The sequence below is a fragment of the Gossypium hirsutum genome, chromosome D04, assembly GCF_007990345.1.
Source record: "Gossypium hirsutum isolate 1008001.06 chromosome D04, Gossypium_hirsutum_v2.1, whole genome shotgun sequence".
Taxonomy (NCBI): Eukaryota; Viridiplantae; Streptophyta; class Magnoliopsida; order Malvales; family Malvaceae; genus Gossypium; species Gossypium hirsutum.
In genome coordinates this window covers 3,014,589-3,036,089 of record NC_053440.1, presented here as the reverse complement: position 1 = coordinate 3,036,089, position 21,501 = coordinate 3,014,589, and the positions used below count along the sequence as shown (strand labels likewise).

The 21,501-nt window shown below is 31.8% G+C and overlaps 2 protein-coding genes and 1 long non-coding RNA gene across 10 annotated transcripts; 1 reads left to right on the top strand and 2 right to left on the bottom strand.

The window, feature by feature from the left end:
• Window positions 1-519: 519 nt before the first annotated feature.
• On the bottom strand, window positions 520-5,257 carry LOC107927598 (transcription factor GAMYB). 8 transcript variants are annotated; one of them, XM_016858703.2, is made up of 6 exons: window positions 5,052-5,257; window positions 4,804-4,924; window positions 4,117-4,219; window positions 3,611-4,022; window positions 1,659-2,664; window positions 520-1,257 (listed from the first exon to the last, which is right to left on the bottom strand). In XM_016858703.2, exons 4-6 carry the CDS (start codon window positions 3,968-3,970, stop codon window positions 950-952), a joined length of 1,674 nt encoding a protein of 557 aa, XP_016714192.2. In that variant the 5' UTR covers window positions 3,971-4,022; window positions 4,117-4,219; window positions 4,804-4,924; window positions 5,052-5,257; the 3' UTR covers window positions 520-949. The 8 variants fall into 8 exon arrangements, with proteins under 8 accessions (XP_016714192.2, XP_016714191.2, XP_016714198.2 ...); XM_016858702.2 differs by lacking the exon at window positions 4,117-4,219; XM_016858709.2 differs by lacking the exons at window positions 4,117-4,219; window positions 4,804-4,924; window positions 5,052-5,257 and adding an exon at window positions 2,919-3,024 and having other exon boundaries at window positions 1,659-2,819; window positions 3,611-3,785.
• Window positions 5,258-8,379: 3,122 nt separating this feature from the next.
• LOC107927558 (putative disease resistance protein RGA3) lies at window positions 8,380-10,690 on the top strand. The gene is made up of 3 exons (XM_041090682.1): window positions 8,380-9,234; window positions 9,268-10,341; window positions 10,448-10,690. The coding sequence occupies exons 1-3, from the start codon at window positions 8,380-8,382 to the stop codon at window positions 10,688-10,690; spliced, it is 2,172 nt and encodes a 723-aa protein (XP_040946616.1).
• An 8,768-nt stretch (window positions 10,691-19,458) lies between these two features.
• LOC107927532 (uncharacterized) lies at window positions 19,459-21,295 on the bottom strand. The gene is made up of 4 exons (XR_001692467.2): window positions 20,638-21,295; window positions 20,430-20,546; window positions 20,149-20,273; window positions 19,459-19,934 (listed from the first exon to the last, which is right to left on the bottom strand). It is a non-coding gene; the product is annotated as an uncharacterized lncRNA (long non-coding RNA).
• Window positions 21,296-21,501: the final 206 nt, after the last annotated feature.

Sequence of the window (21,501 nt, the reverse complement as noted above, 5' to 3'; positions counted from 1 at the left end):
TCATTTTGCTATCTTAGACTAATTTTATATGCCCGCAAAAGAAGTCAATTGTCGCTTCTTCCGATCACTCGACGAGTGTACTGTTTTGTTTACGAATATGTATTATCGTGTATCTTTAAGTGTTTATTTTTAGTAAATATATATCATAATTTATAATTACTTAACAAGTTAAATCAAAATAGAGTGACATACCCAAAACCATTTTTGATATCAATTTAAACTAATGTTAAAATGAGAATTTGTTTTGAGATAAATCATAAAATTTTACATATCAAGTAAAAATAAATGTGAAAAATTTAAATTATAGTAGATTATTATTAATCCAATTCAAAAATTTTTTCCTTGAAAATATGTACTTCAATTTAATTACGAGAACAAAAATAAAAATAAAAGTTAAAACAAAAAAAAAATCGAAAACAAAAAAAATCATAAGTACCAATGTAAGAGAAATGAACAAGTTTAAGTAATCAATTTATATTTCAGGCATTAATAGAATAATAAATAGCCTAGGCAAAAATATTAATAAAAACCCAATCCAAAGATTGTATTAGTTTTTGAGATCTGGCTGTAAAATTACAGTGTTTCCTACAAACGAGTTAAGACCAACTTGTCACTTTTTTATCAAGTGTTTATGTTTGACACTTGTTCTTGGTCTATCAAATAGACAAATACATAAACATATCACACTCACACCTGAATAGCATCAAATAGCAAAATCAAAGGACAAGTGTTCCACAGTTATTCTAATATTAAAACAGCCTAGAACGCACCTTTTAGTTCTATATCCGCATGCACGCGTCCAACAGTTAAGAAAAACAAACCAAACACTCGTATCATAGTCTCACCTGAAATGACCTTCAGTATAGCAGGTTCCATTCGCATCAAACAAATCATGGAATGAATGATACAAAAAGGTTCAGAGAAGTTCATAAAATTGAGGTCCAAGATCTCAAGGAAGTTCAGACATCTGACACACAGCAGGCATGTTATTCCATGCACAACAGCTGGGTTCCCACACTTGACTTGAAACTGATGTTCCGGCTAACATGCTCGTGTACTCACTACTCAGATCATCACTGAGAAGGGTTGCTATGGCATCAATCATGATTGTCTCGTCCTTATCATAACCAGAACCCTGCTCGAGCCAATTTGAAGCAAGCAAAATATCAGGGCATCTACCGTCTGACCAAATGGGAGCCTCTTTTTCCACCTCGGGGGTCAAAACATGATCCGATGATTCTGATTTTGTATGAGGCTCTGAAAAACAATCCAAACTCAAATAAATAACCCTAGCAAAACAATTGAAAAAGTTGAACGTGTCTGATTCTCATTTCCAGTAGCCTTGGAATATTAGTTCGAGGACTCCATCATAAAATACCTGGAATTACTAAAAGGAATTTCATGATATAAAAATGGTGAAAAATAAATAAAAAACAGAACATGTATATAGTGTTATTACGCAGGACTACAAAAGAGTCAATAACCAGGGTATGAAATAGGGAGCTGTAATTTTCTAAATTCTATGTCAATTGTAAATTGTTTAAACATCACTAAAATCTAAGGGATATGAGTAAGCATGTTGCTTGATAATGCATGCAAACATGAAAAGTATAAATCATATATCATCCTCAATAAGTCCAGATTAAAGAGGTGCTCACCAGTAAAGGTTTCAGCAGGTGGTTGTTCATCCAATGAACTGCCACTGCCACTTGCACTGATACTTTCACTGAAGAAAGAAGTTGCCGAATGACACATAGGAGAAAGAGTCTCACCACAATTTTCCCATTCTGTCTCGCAAATGTTGAAATTGGACCTTTCAGCTATATCACAGGGAGTTGATGAATTTGATGTCTTGTCCGATGCATGGTTCTTTGCAGAGCTTAGAGTTTTTGCCTCATGGAGTAAAGCGTCCAGCAGGCCACTATTACGGGGTGAAAGACTATCCAAGACCACTGCGCTGGTTGTTTGTGGTGACTGGATAAAAGCATCAACAGACTCAAGTAAAGATGAGGAGCAAGAAAACGTGCCCCAGTTTTCTAATTCAGTTTCAGGATATTGGAGTGAAGGGAGCTCCAACTTCACAGCCTCCAAAGTGGGCTCTGAAGCAGAGAAATTGCCATGGGAAAGGGCATGGCTACCTTGGAATGCACTAAATGACTTGGATTTTTTAGTTAAAGGATCTGGTTCAAATGGAAAAGACTGCCCAAAGGGTTGAGCAGCCTTGTTGAACATATTATCTTCAAACTGCTCAAACAAGGGGCAGTCATTTTTAACAGCAGCAGTGTAACCAGGGGAAAAGGCAGCAGATTCTCGAAGACGCTTCTGGCGATGAATTGCTGGTGGCATGAAACTACTATACTGAGAAGAACCTAGAACTTTCATCATCATGCTGCTAGCAGATATATCAGGAAGTTCAGGGACATAAGGCAGGACATTCTGATTGGCCTTTAAACTGTCAAATATGACATCAGGTATCTCATAGGTGTTGTTCTGCAAGATATCATGAGTTCCTTTATCCCCTCCACTAACTGCACTGGTACGATGGCTCTCCTTCAGTGCTTGCAAGCACACTTCAGGAGGATACAGAGGTAATCCAGCACGTTGACGTCTCTTAATCCGGGTATTCCAATAATTCTTTATCTCATTATCTGTGCGACCAGGCAACTGCAAAGAATAACAGAACATAGAGAAGCTTATCTCCAAGATACAAATTACTGTACCTGAATGTATTATCATGATTTGCACAGACGTTTAGCATTGCCAAGGTTGGAATATCTGCCATAGAAATCTGGAAGGCATAAATCCCTATTGCTCTGCAGCTAGCAAAAATCTTACAATACTGAGAAAGATATATTATTAATGGGGTTCATTATCCTTTAAGGCATGAACTAAATACTGTATTTTGGTTTTCTCATTACTTTCCATTTTGGCTTTGCAATGCACCGGGATATGGGCAATGGATGAGGAAGACGGGTACAGATTGACGAGGACCTGGATTTTTATAACCTTGGGAGATGACTTCACCTGGGACAAGGATAACATTCTCTTATCACGAAGGCTCCTTATGACTCTTGACAAATTTTTACTCCTTAAAAAACTACAAATTCCTTTCTCAATTTGGATTCCCGGAAACCAGGATACCATCATTAGAGCACTTCAGCATTCCATGGTCAGCAAATAAGCAAATCTTAGAACTTCAGTTAGTTTAACTGTATGAGAAATGATAGACACATGCCACAATGATATAGACGTCGATACGAGGATATGGCTTTCTAAGGATCATCCAAATAGATAGAAAACCTTATAAAAATTGAACATGCCCATGTCAGACAAAGGATAGAATGAGACAGACAAATGTAACTATCAGGAATGTTATTAATATTTCATGTAACTTGTACTAAACAGATCATAGAATGAAAGTATATAGTGATATCAATAAAGATTTTTCTTTTCTTAAAAGACAATTCTACAGGCAGATTTTGATTCTTTTTTTAAATTAAGCTTCTTTTTATTAATGTATTTCTTAAATTTCTTTTATGTTCAGTAAATTTCTCTTATTCAATCAATCATGAGAGTAACTAAATTCACAGCGAATGAACAACACACTTACATTTGCAGCCATCCGAGCCCATTTATTTCCCATCTTTGAATGGAGTTCAATGATCAGATGCTCTTCTTCTCGTGTAAATGCTCCTTTCTTCAAGTTTGGCCTCAAGTGATTTGCCCAACGTAAGCGGCAACTTTTTCCACAACGAAACAATCCAGAGTGCTTCTGAACGGCATTCCAGTTGCCTTCTCCATGCTTCTTCACATAGTCAATCAAAATTGCATCTTCAGCAGACGTCCATGGTCCTTTCTTCAGAAGAGCTCCCCCATCTGCATCTCCACAGTTTCCATCATCAATCAACGGCAATTCTTTCTGATTCTTTGAGAGCATTCTATCTTCCCTCTCATTTTTTGTGTGACTCATCCCTTTGTAATCACACACAAATTCTTAGAAACATGTGAGAACCGTCCAAGACCTGAAACCAGAGTAAAGATATAAGACGCGCAAAATTAAGATACATAGAACCAAAAAATAAAATTAAAAAAAAAAGCAACGCCTTTTCCCCTCACTTTTTCATACTTGCACTCGAACTCTCATAGGTTCATTGATTTTGTTCCTATACATGCTCTTTATGCATCACGACAAGCTAAAAGTGGACCAACCACGGCACTCCTTTATCCAAATGTTAAATAATAATTGCATAAGCATATAGAAATATATTAGATCTATAAATCAAAACAAAAGTTATTGGGATAATACAAGCACAACTCTCTCCAGATGACGAAATTCGAAATGAAGAAAGTCATCCACATACAGGAGGACTAAAAACAGTTAATAGAAAACAAAATTATTCATAGAATTTAAATACTAAAATCCAGCAGACATAAATGTAAACTTCCAATTATATTCTTAAAACAGCAAAATCATTTCCAATTCTAGAAAGTTAAATTAAACCTTTCACTTAATTCAGAAGGCGGATAATAAATAAATTTTAAGAATTAAAACAAGAACCTATTTGCCAGAGATGATGACATAAATAAGTTGAGATTAAAAAAGTAAATTCCAAACTGCATTTATTGCACTGTAGTTAAAAGTTCTCTCCTAAATTACTCCAACATTACAAGCTGCAATAACTGCAATAGGAACTACTCTGCACAAAATAATAATATATAAAATATAAAGTTACATTAAATAAATGAATCTACGCATTTCATTAAAGAAAAGAAAAAACTAAGAAAAAAGTAGAACCCAGTTACCTGGCTCCGTCAGAAGATGCAAAATTACGAAGAGGAACTTGCAAAAAATAGAACTTCTCAATCAGCTCAATTATGATTCTCGGTTGAAGTAAGAACTGAGAGAAAAGTAAAAATGGAAAACCTGAAATCCAAAACCAACAAGAGCAGCTATAATTAATATAAAATCCTTGATCTACAATCAATCAGTAAAAAAAAGAGCAAACCCTAGATAAAATAAATGAAAATGTATAATTTTTTTAATTTCTAACCGTAATGTTAGAGCTAGAAGAAAAAGGACCGAGAATGGAAAGAGCACAAGATCGAGATCTAACAGAGTAGCGATGACAAAAAGGAAAGCTTTCCTTTACTTCAAAAGAATTTTGACGTATTGTCTTGTGTTTGGAGAGAGAAAATACAAAAGAAAGGGGAAGAACTGTGAAACGAAAGAAGTTTGGAAGCTAAGTTTACACTGTGCTTGGTATTACAAAATATACAAAAACTTACTTTTCTAAAATTTCATTCAATTAAAAGAAAATACGAAACTTGAACTCACATTTTTGTAATAATATCGATGTCAATCGAATTAAAACTCAATTAGCTTTAAATTTATATTCTTTTAAATTTGTATTTAGACGTTAATATTTACTTTTTCTTCTTTTTGTACATGTATATTTTTTTTGTTTTTTATTTTGATACTATAAAATTTATTTATATATACTGCGTGGAAATATTATTTATCAGAATACCTTTATTTAATTATCTCAATATTTATGAGTGTCGAGTTTACTGATCACATCACTATCGGAGTTAATGTCATGCATGTAAAAATCTGTAAAGTGTAATCATAATAACTTGATGTTTACGAGAGTTTAATCCAAAAATTTATTTGACAATTGATTCAATTATCATCCAAAATCACTGACTATTGAAAGAAGTTTATTATTTTATTCTTATTTTCTGTAGAAAATGGTAGAACCAAAGTTTTAGGATGAGCATATGCCATATAGTCAAATATGCGATTAATATGGTGAAATTTTTAATTAGTTTTTAAATTTTGTATATTTTACTAAAATGCTTTTAAGAAAATACCAGACTTGATATTTATTAAAATGGACAAATATTTATTTTTCTAAAATTTCATTCAATTAAAAAAAAACCATAATTGATATATTTTTTTTAAAAATTTGTATTAAAATGTTAATATTTAATTTTTTTGTACACAATTTTTTTTATTTTTATTATTTATTAATACATATGTGATGGGAAAGTATTTATTAAAATATATTTATTTAGTATCTCGACATTTATGAGTGTTGAGTTTAGGAAGTTGTCAAATCACTATATGAGTCAGTGTCATACATGTCAAGAATTGCAAAGTGTAGTTAATGGTAACTTAATGTTTATGGAAGACTAATTCAAATTTTAGTAGTGTAATCCAAGAATTTATTTGATAGTTGACTCCGCAAATATATTAAGTACAATGGAAAGTCGAAAACCACGTAACGACTTCCACCTTATAGAAATCCATCATTCTCTTTTTTTCTCATCCAAGATTCTCTATGAAACTTTAAAAGTCACCAACTATTGAAAAAAGTTTGATTCTAAAATAACAAAGTTTCAGGAAGAGCACATCGTTAACTATGCGATCAATATGGTGAGATTTCTAACTATTTTTTAAATTTTGTATTTTTTATTCTTATTGTATCGTATTTCTATTATTTAATCGAATAATTTGAGTGATTGATTAAAAATTAAAATTAACTAATTTAATTACTAACGAACGCGGTAAAGAACAACTCACGAAAATAATCGAATAACAACTAAAAAATGAAACAATACCCAAGAAAGAATTTTCCTAAATTTCATTTGTAACTAAAAGTCTAAATAACACAAATTTTTTACTTAACACATCAATTTGTAAAAATCCTGAATTATGCTAATATCACTTTCAAGTATAAAAGCAACCGACTCTAGGTTGATTAATTAAAATTTCTTTCTAATTAAAACCCCTATTAGCGCATTAACTCTTACTATGGATTCTGTTATTATATTTGATTCTAATCCGGTAGATTTATGCTGTCCTATTTCAAGGATTGCATGCAGCTTCACTCAATTATGCAAGATCTAATATTAAATAGGGTTCTATTCAACTACCAATTTAAGCACATCGAGCATGGATCAATACCCTAAAAATATCAAATCAAGAATTAAGCGCACATAATTGAGAATAAGAAACTAAATATTTATTGCGTAAAATAAAAATCAAATGATATAATTCATCATCAGGTTCATCTCCCTAAGTATTTAGAAAATTAGTTCATGCTCGAAAATAAAAACATTCAAGATACAATATAATCGAAAAAAAAATAAACTCATTATAACTTCCTAAGAAATCAATTGAGAATCTTTAATATTGACGGAAATCTGCTTCAAAGTCGGCTTCAATGGTGTTTTTCAAGTTGTTTTATTGAATATTCCCTGACGGTTTTCTCTCATCTTCTTATGCTTGTCATATATACGTTTCAGACCATGATTTTTTGCTGTTTAGTGTGCAATCCCATGAAATGAACACGACCTACCACACGCCCGTGTGGTCTAGCTATGTGAAATGGTTCAACCCGTGCGGCTTTTGCAGCTTGCTCCGACTCTTCGGTTTTTGCTCGTTTTGCTCCCAAGTGCTCTATTAAGCATTAAAATATGAATTTAAAGGATTAGGAGTATAAAATTTATTATTAACATCTGATAATCACCCAAAAACGCGTTAAGAATAATGTTAAAACATATTATTTTTAGTACTTATCATGTACAATAACATTGAATAAATGATGGGTAATTAAAATGAAAACAATTTTTAACAATAGTGACTAAAATGAAAATAATTTTTAATGTTAATACCTAAAATTAAAAATTTTATTTTTTAATACAAAAATGAAAAGTTGAATATAACTTACCTAAAAAATAATGTGAAATGATAGATTTTTGTTAAGATAACGATATTTTAAAATAAATTCTGTTAAAATAATGTTGGATTTTTTAAATATATTTAGTTTGCATTGTATTTAAACTATATTTAATTTTGTTGGACAAGTCCACTCATTCAAAGAAATTTTGGAAGTACTTCCATTCTTTAATTAAATCAAATGTTAATAGTTTTCAAAAAGTTAAGAAATAGTTTTATTAAAAAAGTTAAAAAGTAAATTTATGAGAATCATTGAAAATATATTTAAATCTTATTATTTAACATTTATAAGAAATAAAAAGAATAATTTTAACTTTGAAAATGTCCAATTACATGTTATCTTACATTTAAAATGCACAAAAAGGAACCTTGCCATGGACATTTGAATGGATTAATTGGATTTCAAGGCATTGAAATTGAACCGCTTTTGAGAAGAAGTAGAGGCGTTAAGAAAAGGATCCGATACCCAAATATTTGAAGTAAAGCGTTCATCTTCATTTCATTTGTTCATTTGGTTTCCTAGACTTGGTATCATCCTTTACACATCGTTGCTTTAATTTCCAGACTTACAAATTTGTTATCTTCTTTTCCCTTTCTAGTTCCTAACATTTCAAACCTTTCAGACTACGGACGCAAAGATGGCAGAAGCTCTTTTGGGTGCTGTTGTGAACGAAGCGGTGGCGAAAGTGATTCCAATTGCCGCTGAACAAATCAGCCTTGCGTGGGGTTTCAAGAAACAGCTGAAAAAACTCGGTGAGACACTAGGAATGATCGAAGCTTTCTTGCAAGATGCAGAGGAAAAGCAAACAAAGAATACCTCAGTGAAGTTGTGGTTAGAGAGGCTCGAAGATGTTGCTTATGAGGCTGTTGATGTTCTTGATGAGTTTGCTTATGAAATTCTCCGAAGGAAAGTGGAGATTCGGAACCAAATTCTGAGGAAGGTACTCGACTTCCTTTCTTGTAACAATTCCATTTTATTTCGTCTCAAGATGGCTAATAAAATTAAGGACATCCTTACATCACTGGATGACCTTAACAACTTGGCCAGTCAATTTGGTCTCCAACAGAGAGCTATATATCCTATAACTCCAGTTCCTGCGTATGGAGGACCAAAGGTGGAGACAATCTCCTACCACGATCACTCAAACATTGTCGGAAGGAAACATGATGTTTCAAAAGTAGTTAACCTGTTAGTCAATCCCAAAGATAAGCAGGTTGTCTCTGTTGTGCCTATAGTAGGTATGGCAGGTCTTGACAAAACTACTTTAGCAAAGCTGGTGTATGATGATATGAATGTGAAAACGCTTTTTGATGTCAAATTCTGGGTGTGTGTTTCTGATCATTTAGATGTCAAGAGGATTTTAAAAGAGATGTTAGAGCATTTTACTGATAATCAGATCTCAGTTCCTCAAAATAAGAATGCAATGGTTGAGAAACTCAAGCAGAAGATTGAAGGGGCCAAAGGAGGAAAGGATCAGATCAAGTATCTTCTTGTACTTGATGATGTATGGGATGCTACGGAATAGGAGGATCTAAAGCTTTGTCTGGAAGGAATCAGTACAAATGGCGGGAATGGAGTTATTGTGACAACACGCAAAGAAGATGTAGCATCAACAGTGCAAGCACGTTCGGATCAATGGCATCAACCAGAAAAACTAGAAAACGAAGAATGTTGGTCCATAATTAAAGAACGTGCACTGAGAGACTCTCCAATATCTCACGAATTAGAGCCTATTGGAAAAGAAATTGCTAAGCAGTGTCAAGGTGTGCCATTGGTAGCTAACGTTATTGGAGGGTTAATGAGCAAAATTGAATTGAGTCCCAGCGCCTGGTGGGAAATTCAAAGAAATAGTATACGGGGTTCACCAGAAAGTGTGTTAGAAGTGGAAAGTGTGTTAAAACTAAGTTTCGATCGCTTGTCTTCTCCATCTTTGAAGAAATGTTTGGCGTACTGTGCCATGTTTCCTAAAGATTATTGCTTTAAAAAAGAGGAATTGATCCAACTGTGGATGGCTGAAGGATTTCTTGGCAGCTCTATGGCAATGGTGGATAATGGTAACAAATACTTGAATGAACTTTTATCAAATTCCTTATTCCAAGATGTTAAGAAGGACACTTGCGGGAATATTCTCACATTCAAGATGCACGACTCAGTGCATGATTTATCTTTGTCTGTGTCAAAGTTTGATGCTTTGATTTTTCAAGAAAATTCCACTCCCATCACAAATGAGTGTTCTCATATTCGTCATCTCAATGTTGGATGTGATGGGGAATCATTGCCAAGAATGTTGACAATAGTTGCTCCGAAATTACAGTCACTGTTTTCAGAGATTGATGTGTTCAAGAAATTATCAAAAAGCTTCAAAAGATTAAGAGTCCTAAAGTTGGTCGGTGCTTATTATATTCTTGAGTTGCCATATTCCCTTGGAGAATTGAAGCACTTGTGGTACTTGGACATCTCACGGACTTCTATCAAAGCACTTGAGGCTCTTGGGTTTAAAGACATCCACCTTTCAGGATCTCCAAACATTGCGGTTCTTTGGTTTCGAGACGTTCACCTTTCCGGATGGATTGGAAAATTTGATAAGCTTGAAGCACTGGTATTTTGATTGTGAAGGGCTTCAACCAGATAATATTGGAAACCTAACTTGTCTTCAAACATTACCCGTATTTTATGTGGGTTCAGAAAGGGGACGTTCAATTAAGGAGTTAGGATCCCTAAACGAACTCCGTGGAGAATTCGAGATACACCGTTTACAGTGTGTTAGAGACAAACAAGAGGCTAATGGAGCAAATCTACACCTTAAAGAAAAATTATGCAAGTTGATATTTGATTTTAAAGGGAGTGATAGTGATAACAGTGAGGAAGTGATGGAAAGTCTCCAACCCCACTCAAATTTGCAAAGCTTAACTGTTAGCAGTTATCAAGGCAACAGCTTTCCCTCATGATGTTAAGATCTGTTGGTGATTCTGGTTTGTTTTTGCTTAACAATTTGGTGGAGCTGAATTTTTACGATTGCCACAACTGTGAAAGTCTTCCACCTCTGAGCCAATTGCAGCAACTCCAATTTCTTGAGTTGAGAAATCAGAAGAAAGTGAAAGGCATGGGTAATGAATTTTATTGCAACCAAGGTATTGATGATATAAATAAGGAGAATTCGACCCATATTTTATTTTTTTGTTTAAGTCTATTTTTCGAGCTTAATATTTTTACTCAAATCCTTCTAAATTTCAAGTAAACCTTCGAATCTAAACGAGTAATCCGACTCATAAACAAATCTAATTTATAATTAAAATATTATTACTATATCTTTTAGGTGTCATAATCTTTTAAGCTAATCTATCTATGGATATAATTTATATTTCAAAAAGGCTAAAACCCCATTTATAATGAAACATATCCTCTCAAAACCATTAAATTTTCACGTTTGGTTCAGTGTAATAAACGAGTAACAGCGTGTTTGGTTCAGTGTAATAGGTAATCCATTACGCCCCGATTACGTGCCTATTACATTACCCACCTATTCCGGTGTTTGGTTCGCTGTAATCGGTATTACGTGCCTATTACAATACCGACCTAATCCCCAAATTCACAGCTTTTCTATTCCCTTCCCAAATCGACGCTTACCCATTACGTCCGGCTTCCCTTCCCAAGTCTCTGTTTTACCCTCCCTCCCTACCCGAAATCGACCTTCACCCTCTCCTTTTTCTATCCTCATCATTTCTCCTCCCATTTCTTTACCGATTCTCTCTCTCGGTCTCCCATTTCTTTACCCGAAATCCACTGCTTCATTTTTTTCTCTACGGTCTCGGCGTTTGGTTTTTGTTGAGGTATGAATCTTGAACGATTACCCTATTACACTGCTTTCATTGTGCTGCTGCTGATTTTGGTTGATCAATTGGTTGATCAGTTTGTTTTTATGCTTTCTTGTTATCTAACTTTTAGTAGTGTTCGATTCAAACGATAGTTATTTGTGTTTCTCATTTGAATCCTCTTTATTCCTTTGTCCTTGTGTCATCTTGTTTCTGACAATGTAATCCTCTTTATGTATTTTTTAAGGCATTTTTGATGAATTAAATCTATTTCGTCTCCCTTCTTCCTTTCTCCTCCTCCTTGCTATTCTGTCTCTATTTCTTTTATTTTCTTCTGAATTCTCTGCTGTTTCTGTCCTCCTTTCTTTTTCTGCTTTTCTTCTGGCTTTCTATTTTGTTCCATAACAGTGTGTTTCCAATTTGTTCTAAATGAATCCTTACGTGATCGGTGATTCAGTGATCTCTCTTTCTCTTTGTTTGTATAAATTCAATTGAAGAATCATCTGAAAAATTAATATATATGTAATAAAATTAGAAATATTAGAACAAAGTGCAATCTTACAAATCGTCCTATACACCGCATTATTTTCCTATTTATTAGTTTCTTAGTAATGTGATTCAATAATGTTTATATACATAGTTGATGGATTATTGTTGTTGTACATATTGAGACATATTGAATGGAAACCACCTCCTGCATTGAATCATGCAAAGTAAATAAATTAATTGTGTTTGCTGGAGTTGGAGAGTGGATCTGGTAGTATTTGATACTTATTTGGACATAACTATAGGATATGATCTTCAAGAATATAAAATAACAAAGAAAATTGAGTATACTTGCATATTCATATTCGATACTCACCTAAAATCTAGATAAAATAATGGTAACTAAGATAGAATGTAAATAATCTGGATAAGGTATTGGTACAATCTTTATTGGTTTGGAGAACCGTTTAAAGGGAATTGAAAATCTATGTTATTCGAACACCTCATTTTTTTCTTTATTGGGTAATACCATGATTGATTTCATAGTGATTATTCATAGCTGTTTGGATTGGTTTAACAGGGAATGTTGTGTTGAAGACCATATTTTCCTTGTTTGAAATTTGTAAATGTCTTCAATAAAAACTATCAAAAGCGAAGATTGTTGGTGCCAGTTACATTATCTAGATGCAACTTCAATTGATAGGATAGTATATCTCAATTAGATAGGGTGTATGACTGGGGTTATTATCACCAAGCAAAAGTAAACAGAAGCAAAATAGAGGAAATGTTGAAAAATGAACTGTGCAATTACTGCATACTTAATCTCCATAAAATTGGGAAGATTAGGACTTAATATTCTTAAATTTGGAGCATCTTGATGTCTTAAATTGTCGTGGATCTTTATCTTCAAATTATTTGTCACTGCATAATGTGGGAGAAACCTGAGGTGTGATCTTTAAGTTGTCATTTTTTGATGCATGCGATGTGATGAGTTCTCAATTGTCATCACTAGGAATAAATCATTCTTTATGAATAAGGAGTAATGGCATTTTCTTGTGTGTTAGGTATTAAACTTCCTAGGGCATATAATTCTTTTTCTTTTCTGTTTTGTGTTGGATCTTAATTTCTTGATACCGACAAGTCACTTATTCTGAATTTTTTTGTTACTTATTTTCTAACTTTGAAAATGCTTATTTTGTATGAATTTTGAAAATATCAGTTAATAATATTGAAATAAACTTCATTATTCCTCTTCTTTTAAAAAAAATGGTTTAAAGGGTTGGTAAATGTTTGGTTTTGAAGTTAGAAATGGATGTAGTTTGACCATTTAATGTATGGCAAGCAAAATTACGTAAAAACATAACAGCTAAACTCAGTCTATGATGCAGAGTTGACATTTTATAGTCTTCGTTTTTAATTCTACCCTGCAAGTCAAATGTGAATATATATGAATTTGATTGTTTGGTTCCATCCTAAAGATTTCATGTATGAATTCACACACGGCCTTAACGCGGAAGAGGATCGAATTCGTTAATTACTCTTTAACAGTTTATTTGTTGTTTAGTTGAATAGATTTTGCGGAATCACCCATTTCCTTTGTTTTTATCTTGTTTTCATAATGTTTGCTGTAATATTGATTTTGAATCATATATATTCAAAGCTGCCAAGTTGGTATATTTAATAATCTAAAGGACTGGTTACTAAAAGAGAGGCTGCTTTGGTTATTGGATGATGAACCAAAAACTGATTTAATGTTGGAATTATTAAATGAATAAAATTGAAGAGGATCCTCTTTATTGATTTTTGTTGTCTCTCAACACTTAATCGATTTCCCTTTTCTCATTACAGGTTCTTTGTTCCAACACTTCTTCATCGCAGTCGTCCCCGATTTGCTCATTACAAGTTAGTTTTCCATTGGTATTCATGGTTTTGTTTGTATGGTTTCCCCGATTGCATGTTTGTATTGTTGTAGCAGCTTTTGTTGTTTCCTTTGTATGGTTTTGTTTGTATGTTTGTATTGCTCATTATAGCTTTTGTTTGTATGGTTATGGTTATTGCTGCATAATTATTGTTCTTTTTTATCACCAATTTGTACGTGGATGACTCGAAATGGCACACACACACTTTTTCTTTCCTTTATTCATTTGCAGCAACAATGAACCATACCCCAATGTCTTATGACCTTTATCTTTTATTTGATATTTTTCTTTTCTAGATTATTAAAAAAATATTAAAATTTTTTTAAAAGAAAGTAGTATGTATTCAAATCTAAAGTTGAAAACTTTTTGAATTTAAAATAGGTTATATGTTTTTACTAATAGGTAATATTTTTTTTTTAAAAAAAGTAGTATGTATTCAAATTATTGGTGTACCAATGCACCAACTTTTTACTAATATATAATTTATTAGTGAAAGCGTACATAAAATCAATGTGATACAAATTTGATACTAATATATAATTATGTTCAACCTTTAATTAATATTATTCAAATAATAATAATTATGTTCAACCTTTAATTATGTTCAATCTTAAAGAGCAGTATGCCTACAAATAATGGGCTTAAATCACAATTATTTGTACATGTAAATACAATACTAGATTTCAATCTTTTCCAATCATAATTGCAAATACAATACTATTAATAATAATTTGTACATGTAAATGAGATAAAAGTTATATATATTTTTACAAAATGAAATTTAAATTTAAAATGTTATAAAAGTTCTAAAACTTCAATTTCATTATTAAACCAAATGTTCATTCTTCATTTTATTTATTTTGAAATTAGAAAACCTTAATTAAACTAATCATCAATAAAAAAATTAATCAATGATCAAACTTTGAACATGCTTTATTAAACCTTCAATTTCATTATACGAAATTAAATTTAAATTTAAATTTAAATGTCCAAACTAATCAATGTTCAAACATTGAACATGCTTTAATTAACTAATCAATATATTTATACGAAATGAAATGTTCAAACTTTGAACATGCTTTATAATTTTAAATTATAATGAGTTTAGTTATAATCTAACAAATACCAACAATTAATTTTAGGTCAATTAATTTTAGGTCAATTATACATATTATATTAAATTTTAATATATTTAAAATGTAATTAAATATATTATCTTTCATTATTATTTGGGTGATTGATAAAGAAATGAAATTAAAGTTGCAACGATATCATTTAATAGATTTTTTTTTGCTTCGTGTGTTCTAAATTCGTGAGTTTAGTTATAATGTGTCTTCTAAATGTTGCAGTAATGGCTTGTCTGCCTTTAATTGCACAAAGTGTGAGGCGTAAAAGTATTGGTATTGTTGTGACAATATGGTTGGAAATCTGTAGAATTGCGATTTGGTTCTTATCTAGAATGGGTGCCAGCCTTAGCCTACATAGACCAAGGATTAGGTCTTATACCTTAGATTTTTATGCAAAACGGGATTATGTGAAAAGGCTTGTATATACTAGTGACGAGACCTGTATTGAACAACTTAGGATGAATAGAGCTGCCTTTTTTAAACTATGTGAGATGTTAGAATCGATAGGGGGATTGAAGTCGTCAAGGTTCATGCTTGTTGATGAGCAAGTAGCAATGTTTTTACATATCATCTCCCATCACATGAAAAATCGAGTTATCAAGCATCACTTTAAAAGGTCTGGGGAAACTGTTAGTAGGGCATTTCATAGTGTTTTAAATGCTGTCATACGCTTACAAGATATGTTATTTAAAAAGCCGGAGCCAATTACAGCCGATTCTTCTGACACAAGGTGGAAATGGTTTAAGGTATTGGACTGAGTTTTATATATAGCTTGTACAACATTTAGGTCTTTTAGATTTAAATTAGTATTCTGACTCAAGGTTTTATATCATGTGATATAGAATTGCTTAGGTGCTCTTGATGGAACCCACATCAAGATTAGGGTTCCAACAGTTGATAAACCTAGATATCGAACGCAAAAAGGTGACATAGCAACAAATATGCTAGGTGTTTGTACACCTGAGATGCAATTTGTTTATGTTCTTCCTGGTTGGGAAGGTTCAGTTACCGATGGACGGGTTCTTTGAGATGCCATTAGTAGAAGACATGGACTAAAAGTTCCTCATGGTAAAGTGTATAGTTAGATGACTTTGAATTATTCATTAAGATCAAACTTTGTGTGTTGAATTAATCATTTTAAAAAAAATTATTTTATAGGTTGTTATTATCTAGTTGATGCTGGATACACAAATTGTGAGGGATTTCTTGCACCATTTATAGGACAGCGATATCATTTGAACGAGTGGCGTTAGGGTTATCAGCCAAGTTCTCCGCAAGAGTTTTTTAATATGAAACATGCCTCAGCACGTAATGTTATTGAAAGATGCTTTCGCTTATTAAAACTTAGATGGGGAATACTTAGGAGTCCATCGTTCTATCCTGTAAGGGTGCACAATAGAATTATTATTGCATGTTGTTTGCTCCATAATTTTATTCGAACCCATATGAGTATTGATCCCATTGAAGCGGAGGTGGGAGAAGGATTACCTAGTAATGTGGTGGATGACGATGAACCGAATATCACAAATATTCATCCATCGGATGCTTGGGCTAGTTGGAGGATGGAACTAGCCAACCAAATGTTTGATGAATGGCAAGCATCTAGAAATTAGTTTGTGAAACTTTTGTGAAACTTTTGTATTGATTTTTGTATTGTACTAAACTTGTTGAATTATAATTTAATTTCTTCTCATTCAGCATCTGTTATAATTTTAAATTTTTTGTGGTATGAATCATATATATTCATGATATTGAACTTAATTATAATTTTATAAAGTGTTCACCTTTTGAATCACGATATTAAAATAGTAATTAATATAATTTGTTTTCTTTTTTGTTCTTAAGATCATTATGTCAGGTGTTCCAGAATCAAATGCTTCTTCTCAAGCTTCTCAAGGAAGCAAAAGAAAATGGGTTCCAGAAGAAGATGCAGCATTGGTTTCCTGCATGGTGGACCTGCACAATGTTGGAACATTTAATGCTGATACCGGGTTCAAAGCCAGTTATTTAAACGAGTTGGAAAGAATGCTACAAACGGGTTTACCAAATGCAATGTTGAAGGCGAAACCTAATATTGAATCGAGGATTAGGTTACTAAAAAGGGAGTGGTCAATCGTCTACGACATGCTTAATGGCCAAAACAATAGTGGTTTTGGTTGGGACGAGCATAGGCAGCTCGTTGTTGTGAAGATGCGGTTTGGGACTCCTATTTAAAGGTAAGATTATTTCAAGTCTTTATTATCTTATTTTTACCAAACTTATGACTAATATGATTTCCTCATTTTTTTAGAGTCACAAAGAAGCCACTCAATTCAGATATCGTACTTTCCCTTACTACGACCAGCTTACTACCATATACGCAAGAGATCGAGCAACTGGGAAAGATGCTCAAATAGCTGCTGATGTTCTTGAAGAAATAAATGCTGATGATGTACGTACTACAGGTATGGATGAAGAAAGAAACTCATTCTATGACTGCGAAGCTGACATCTCTTTGGATGACATAGATGTTTCTGCTGCGGGGCCGCAACGAGATAGAGACCAAGGGGGTTCCTCATCTTCAAACAAGAGAAAGAAGAAATCTGATGCTCGTGATATGTCTTCTTCATTTGATGAGGCTGCCACTTTATTGGCCAAAAACATCAAGGCCATTGGCGATCAAATCAGTAGGAGTATTGCCTCGGAGGTGGTAGTTCAGCAGAAGTCAGAAGAATATCAAAAGATGGAAGAAAAAGCTTCAAATTTATATTCAGCCTTATGGGAAATTGAAGGTTTAACCGACAATCAGTGGTATGAAGCTTTGAGTAAAATTCCAGATCATCCAACTCAAATGATCGTTTTCTTTAGTTTACCTTCTGTTGCTTGATTGGAATGGGTCAGAAGATTTCTTTCTCACCATTAAAAATCAATGTTCAAACTTTTTGATGTTGTAAAACTATATAACATATGGATTATGATGTAGAATTTCATTTTCATCTAACCTTTTCTTAATATTAAGTTAATTATGTCTATGCAGAATATAATTCTCAAGTTATATATTGATTTTAGTAAATTCATATAAGAACATTTTATTATTAAGAATTTTATGAAATTATATATCATTATTAAATTATATTTAATATTAATTATTTTAAATTGTATAAATTCATATAAGAAAATTTATTATCAAGAATTTTATGAAATTATATATTATTATTAAATTATATGTAATAATAATTATTTTAAATTATACAAATTCATATAATATAATTTATTAGTTATAATTATTTTAAATTTTATTAAATCATATATTTTAATTAAAATATATTTAATATTAATTATTTCAAATTATCTTTTATAGTATCATATATTATGATTTGAGTAAATTCATATAAGAATATTAATTATTAAGAATTTTATTAAATTATATATTTTAATTATAATATATTTAATAATAATTATGTTAATGTGTCGTTTATAGTATCATATATTATGATTTGAGTAAATTCATATAAGAATATTAATTATTAAGAATTTTATTAAATTATATATTTTAATTATAATATATTTAATAATAATTATGTTAATTTATCCTTTATAGTATCATATATTATGATTTGAGTAAATTCATATAAGAATATTAATTATTAAGAATTTTATTAAATTATATATTTTAATTATAATATATTTAATAATAATTATGTTAATTTATCTTTTATAGTATCATATATTATGATTTGAGTAAATTCATATAAGAATATTAATTATTAAGAATTTTATTAAATTATATATTTTTATTATAATATATTTAATAATAATTATGTTAATTTATCTTTTATAGTATCATATATTATGATTTGAGTAAATTCATATAAGAATATTAATTATTAAGAATTTTATTAAATTATATATTTTAATTATAATATATTTAATAATAATTATGTTAATTTATCCTTTATAGTATCATATATTATGATTTGAGTAAATTCATATAAGAATATTAATTATTAAGAATTTTATTAAATTATATATTTTAATTATAATATATTTAATAATAATTATGTTTAAATATGATTAAATTATTTATTATTGATATTAATAATCTTATTAAAATTTAAATAACAATAACAATAACAATAATCATTTACCAAAACAAATTTATGCTAAGGGTATTCTAGTCATTTTAGTTTTTTCCATTATGCTATTACACCTCTATTACATTCAACCAAACACAAGAATACTATTACGCATCTATTTCATTACATTCAACCAAACAACTAATTTGCTATTACACCTCTAATCCATTACGCTTTTATTCCAATACAGCGAACCAAACGTGCTCTTAATTTGGATAAATAGAGTTCAAATCCAACAATCTTAAACACCAAAAACGTAGTGAAAATTCATTCTTATAGAGGACCTTCCTGATCCAACCACAAAGTACAAACTAAACATTTTCCCTTTTCAAGTTAATGTCCCACATATACAGCATTTAGGACTTTAAGGAAAAGAAAAAATAAACCAAAATTTAACCTGATATTTATAGAACAAGAATCAGCAAGAAGAAGTAAAATGTAGAATTTGAAACCAAAAGAAAAAAGAGCGATGAATATCCAAACTTAGATCAGAAATTAGTGTAGTTAAGAGAGGTAACATCGTGGTATTCACATGTGATGTCATTTGTCTACGTGCATGACACTCTATATATACACTTCTACACCATGCTTTGGGTGTCAAACTTATCAAAATTCAATTACGTTGTTTATCTGAACAGAAAAGGATGGACGTCCCACACTGGACAGCGGCTGTCAACTCTTACTACTATCCCCGAGTTCCCAACATTTCCGTTCCACTTAGAACGCCCGAGCTCTGTAATTGGTAAACACAACAGAAGCATTAAGATCATGCAACTCAGGTTCAATTTACAAGAAATTCATGCAATTTGTAAGAAGGCTTAATGAAGATCTTGAAAGGCAGTGTATGAAAGGTAATATCCTCAACATGAATTGTAAGTGCAGGCAAGGAGACATAGATTTACAAACTCTAAACCGTTGCAAATGAACACAGATAAGGAGAATCTCACCTAAATTGAATGGATAGCTTCATCATGAGCCCAGACCGCTTCCAAGCCAAGGCTTGTGAAAGACCCAGTGCAAATGATTTGTCAGGCCATAGAACCATTGGTGTGATACGAGTTCCCCATTTATTCTGATGAAATATCCAAACAAAAAGTTTCAGCACTCTTACAGAAAGCACCCCAAAATAGAATAGTGAATCCTTACGCCAAAGTTGTTTCAGAAAAACTAATTAACTACAACTTCTGATGCCTGTCATGTTGGCAGGCAGTAAGAGCTCAAGATTGACCTTGCATGAGAAACTATATCTCATTTCCCCTGGGTATTGGCCCTGAGCCTGAAGAAGGCCCCCACAAAGAGGAAGGAAAGCACTTGTTGTCAGCCCCTCATAAGATACGTAGGTCAACTGTCCATTTGGAAATTGCAAATCTACAAATGACTGAATAAAAGAAAGGAGAGTAAACATGGCAAAGAGATTGTCTATGTTAGAAAGTCACCTCAAGCAGATAAAACTTTCTTGAATATTTAGTGCAGAAAGCTAAAAATAATTATAAACCATAGCATGGTAGATCACATCTGCCATTTCTGAGGCAGTACATGAACTGCCCTCTTTCTCCTCCAGCGTTCGGCACATCTCATCTGCTTCTTCCCTGCATTAGTAAACTGATCACTTAAAAATAGGAACAGACATCATAATTGTTCCAAGATAGGAACTCAAATATGTCTGAAACTTGAGAGAACCTCTAATCTGCTAGTACTGATATAAGTTCAACCCACCCAAAAATAGGCCTTAGTTAACCTATTAAAAATTGAATAAATATACCGGTTAACAAATACCCAAAGTTCCCTGATAAACTTGCAGCATCTAACCAATAAAATTATTTACACAGTCAAAATATAAATTTAACACCACACACAAACAGACACATATGTATATACATGTATACATATATGTAAACTCTGGCTAAAGAAACATAGATGAAGTAATCAAAAAATTAAACAGATCAAAACTCAATAGACAATCAAAATCTCAACTTTTTTTTTTCTTTTCAAATCAATAGCAAAAAAAGAAGAAGACCAAGCCAAGGCAATCAAAACTTCAACTTTATTTTTGGCCAAAGAAAACCCTTAACTTCATCAACAAATAATCAAAACTTGCTGTTATAATCTAATTGAATTTAGCTCAATTTTGGGTCATTTAATGAATTATTTATTTCATGGGTCTGGCCACGAATTTTGCAGCAAAAACTTGCACATCCAAATTTCTTTTCAGTAGAAAAATGCAACAAAATGGCGACTACAAGGTAAAAGAAAACATTAACGATAGACATTATTGGAGCAAGATCATCATTAAATAGTTC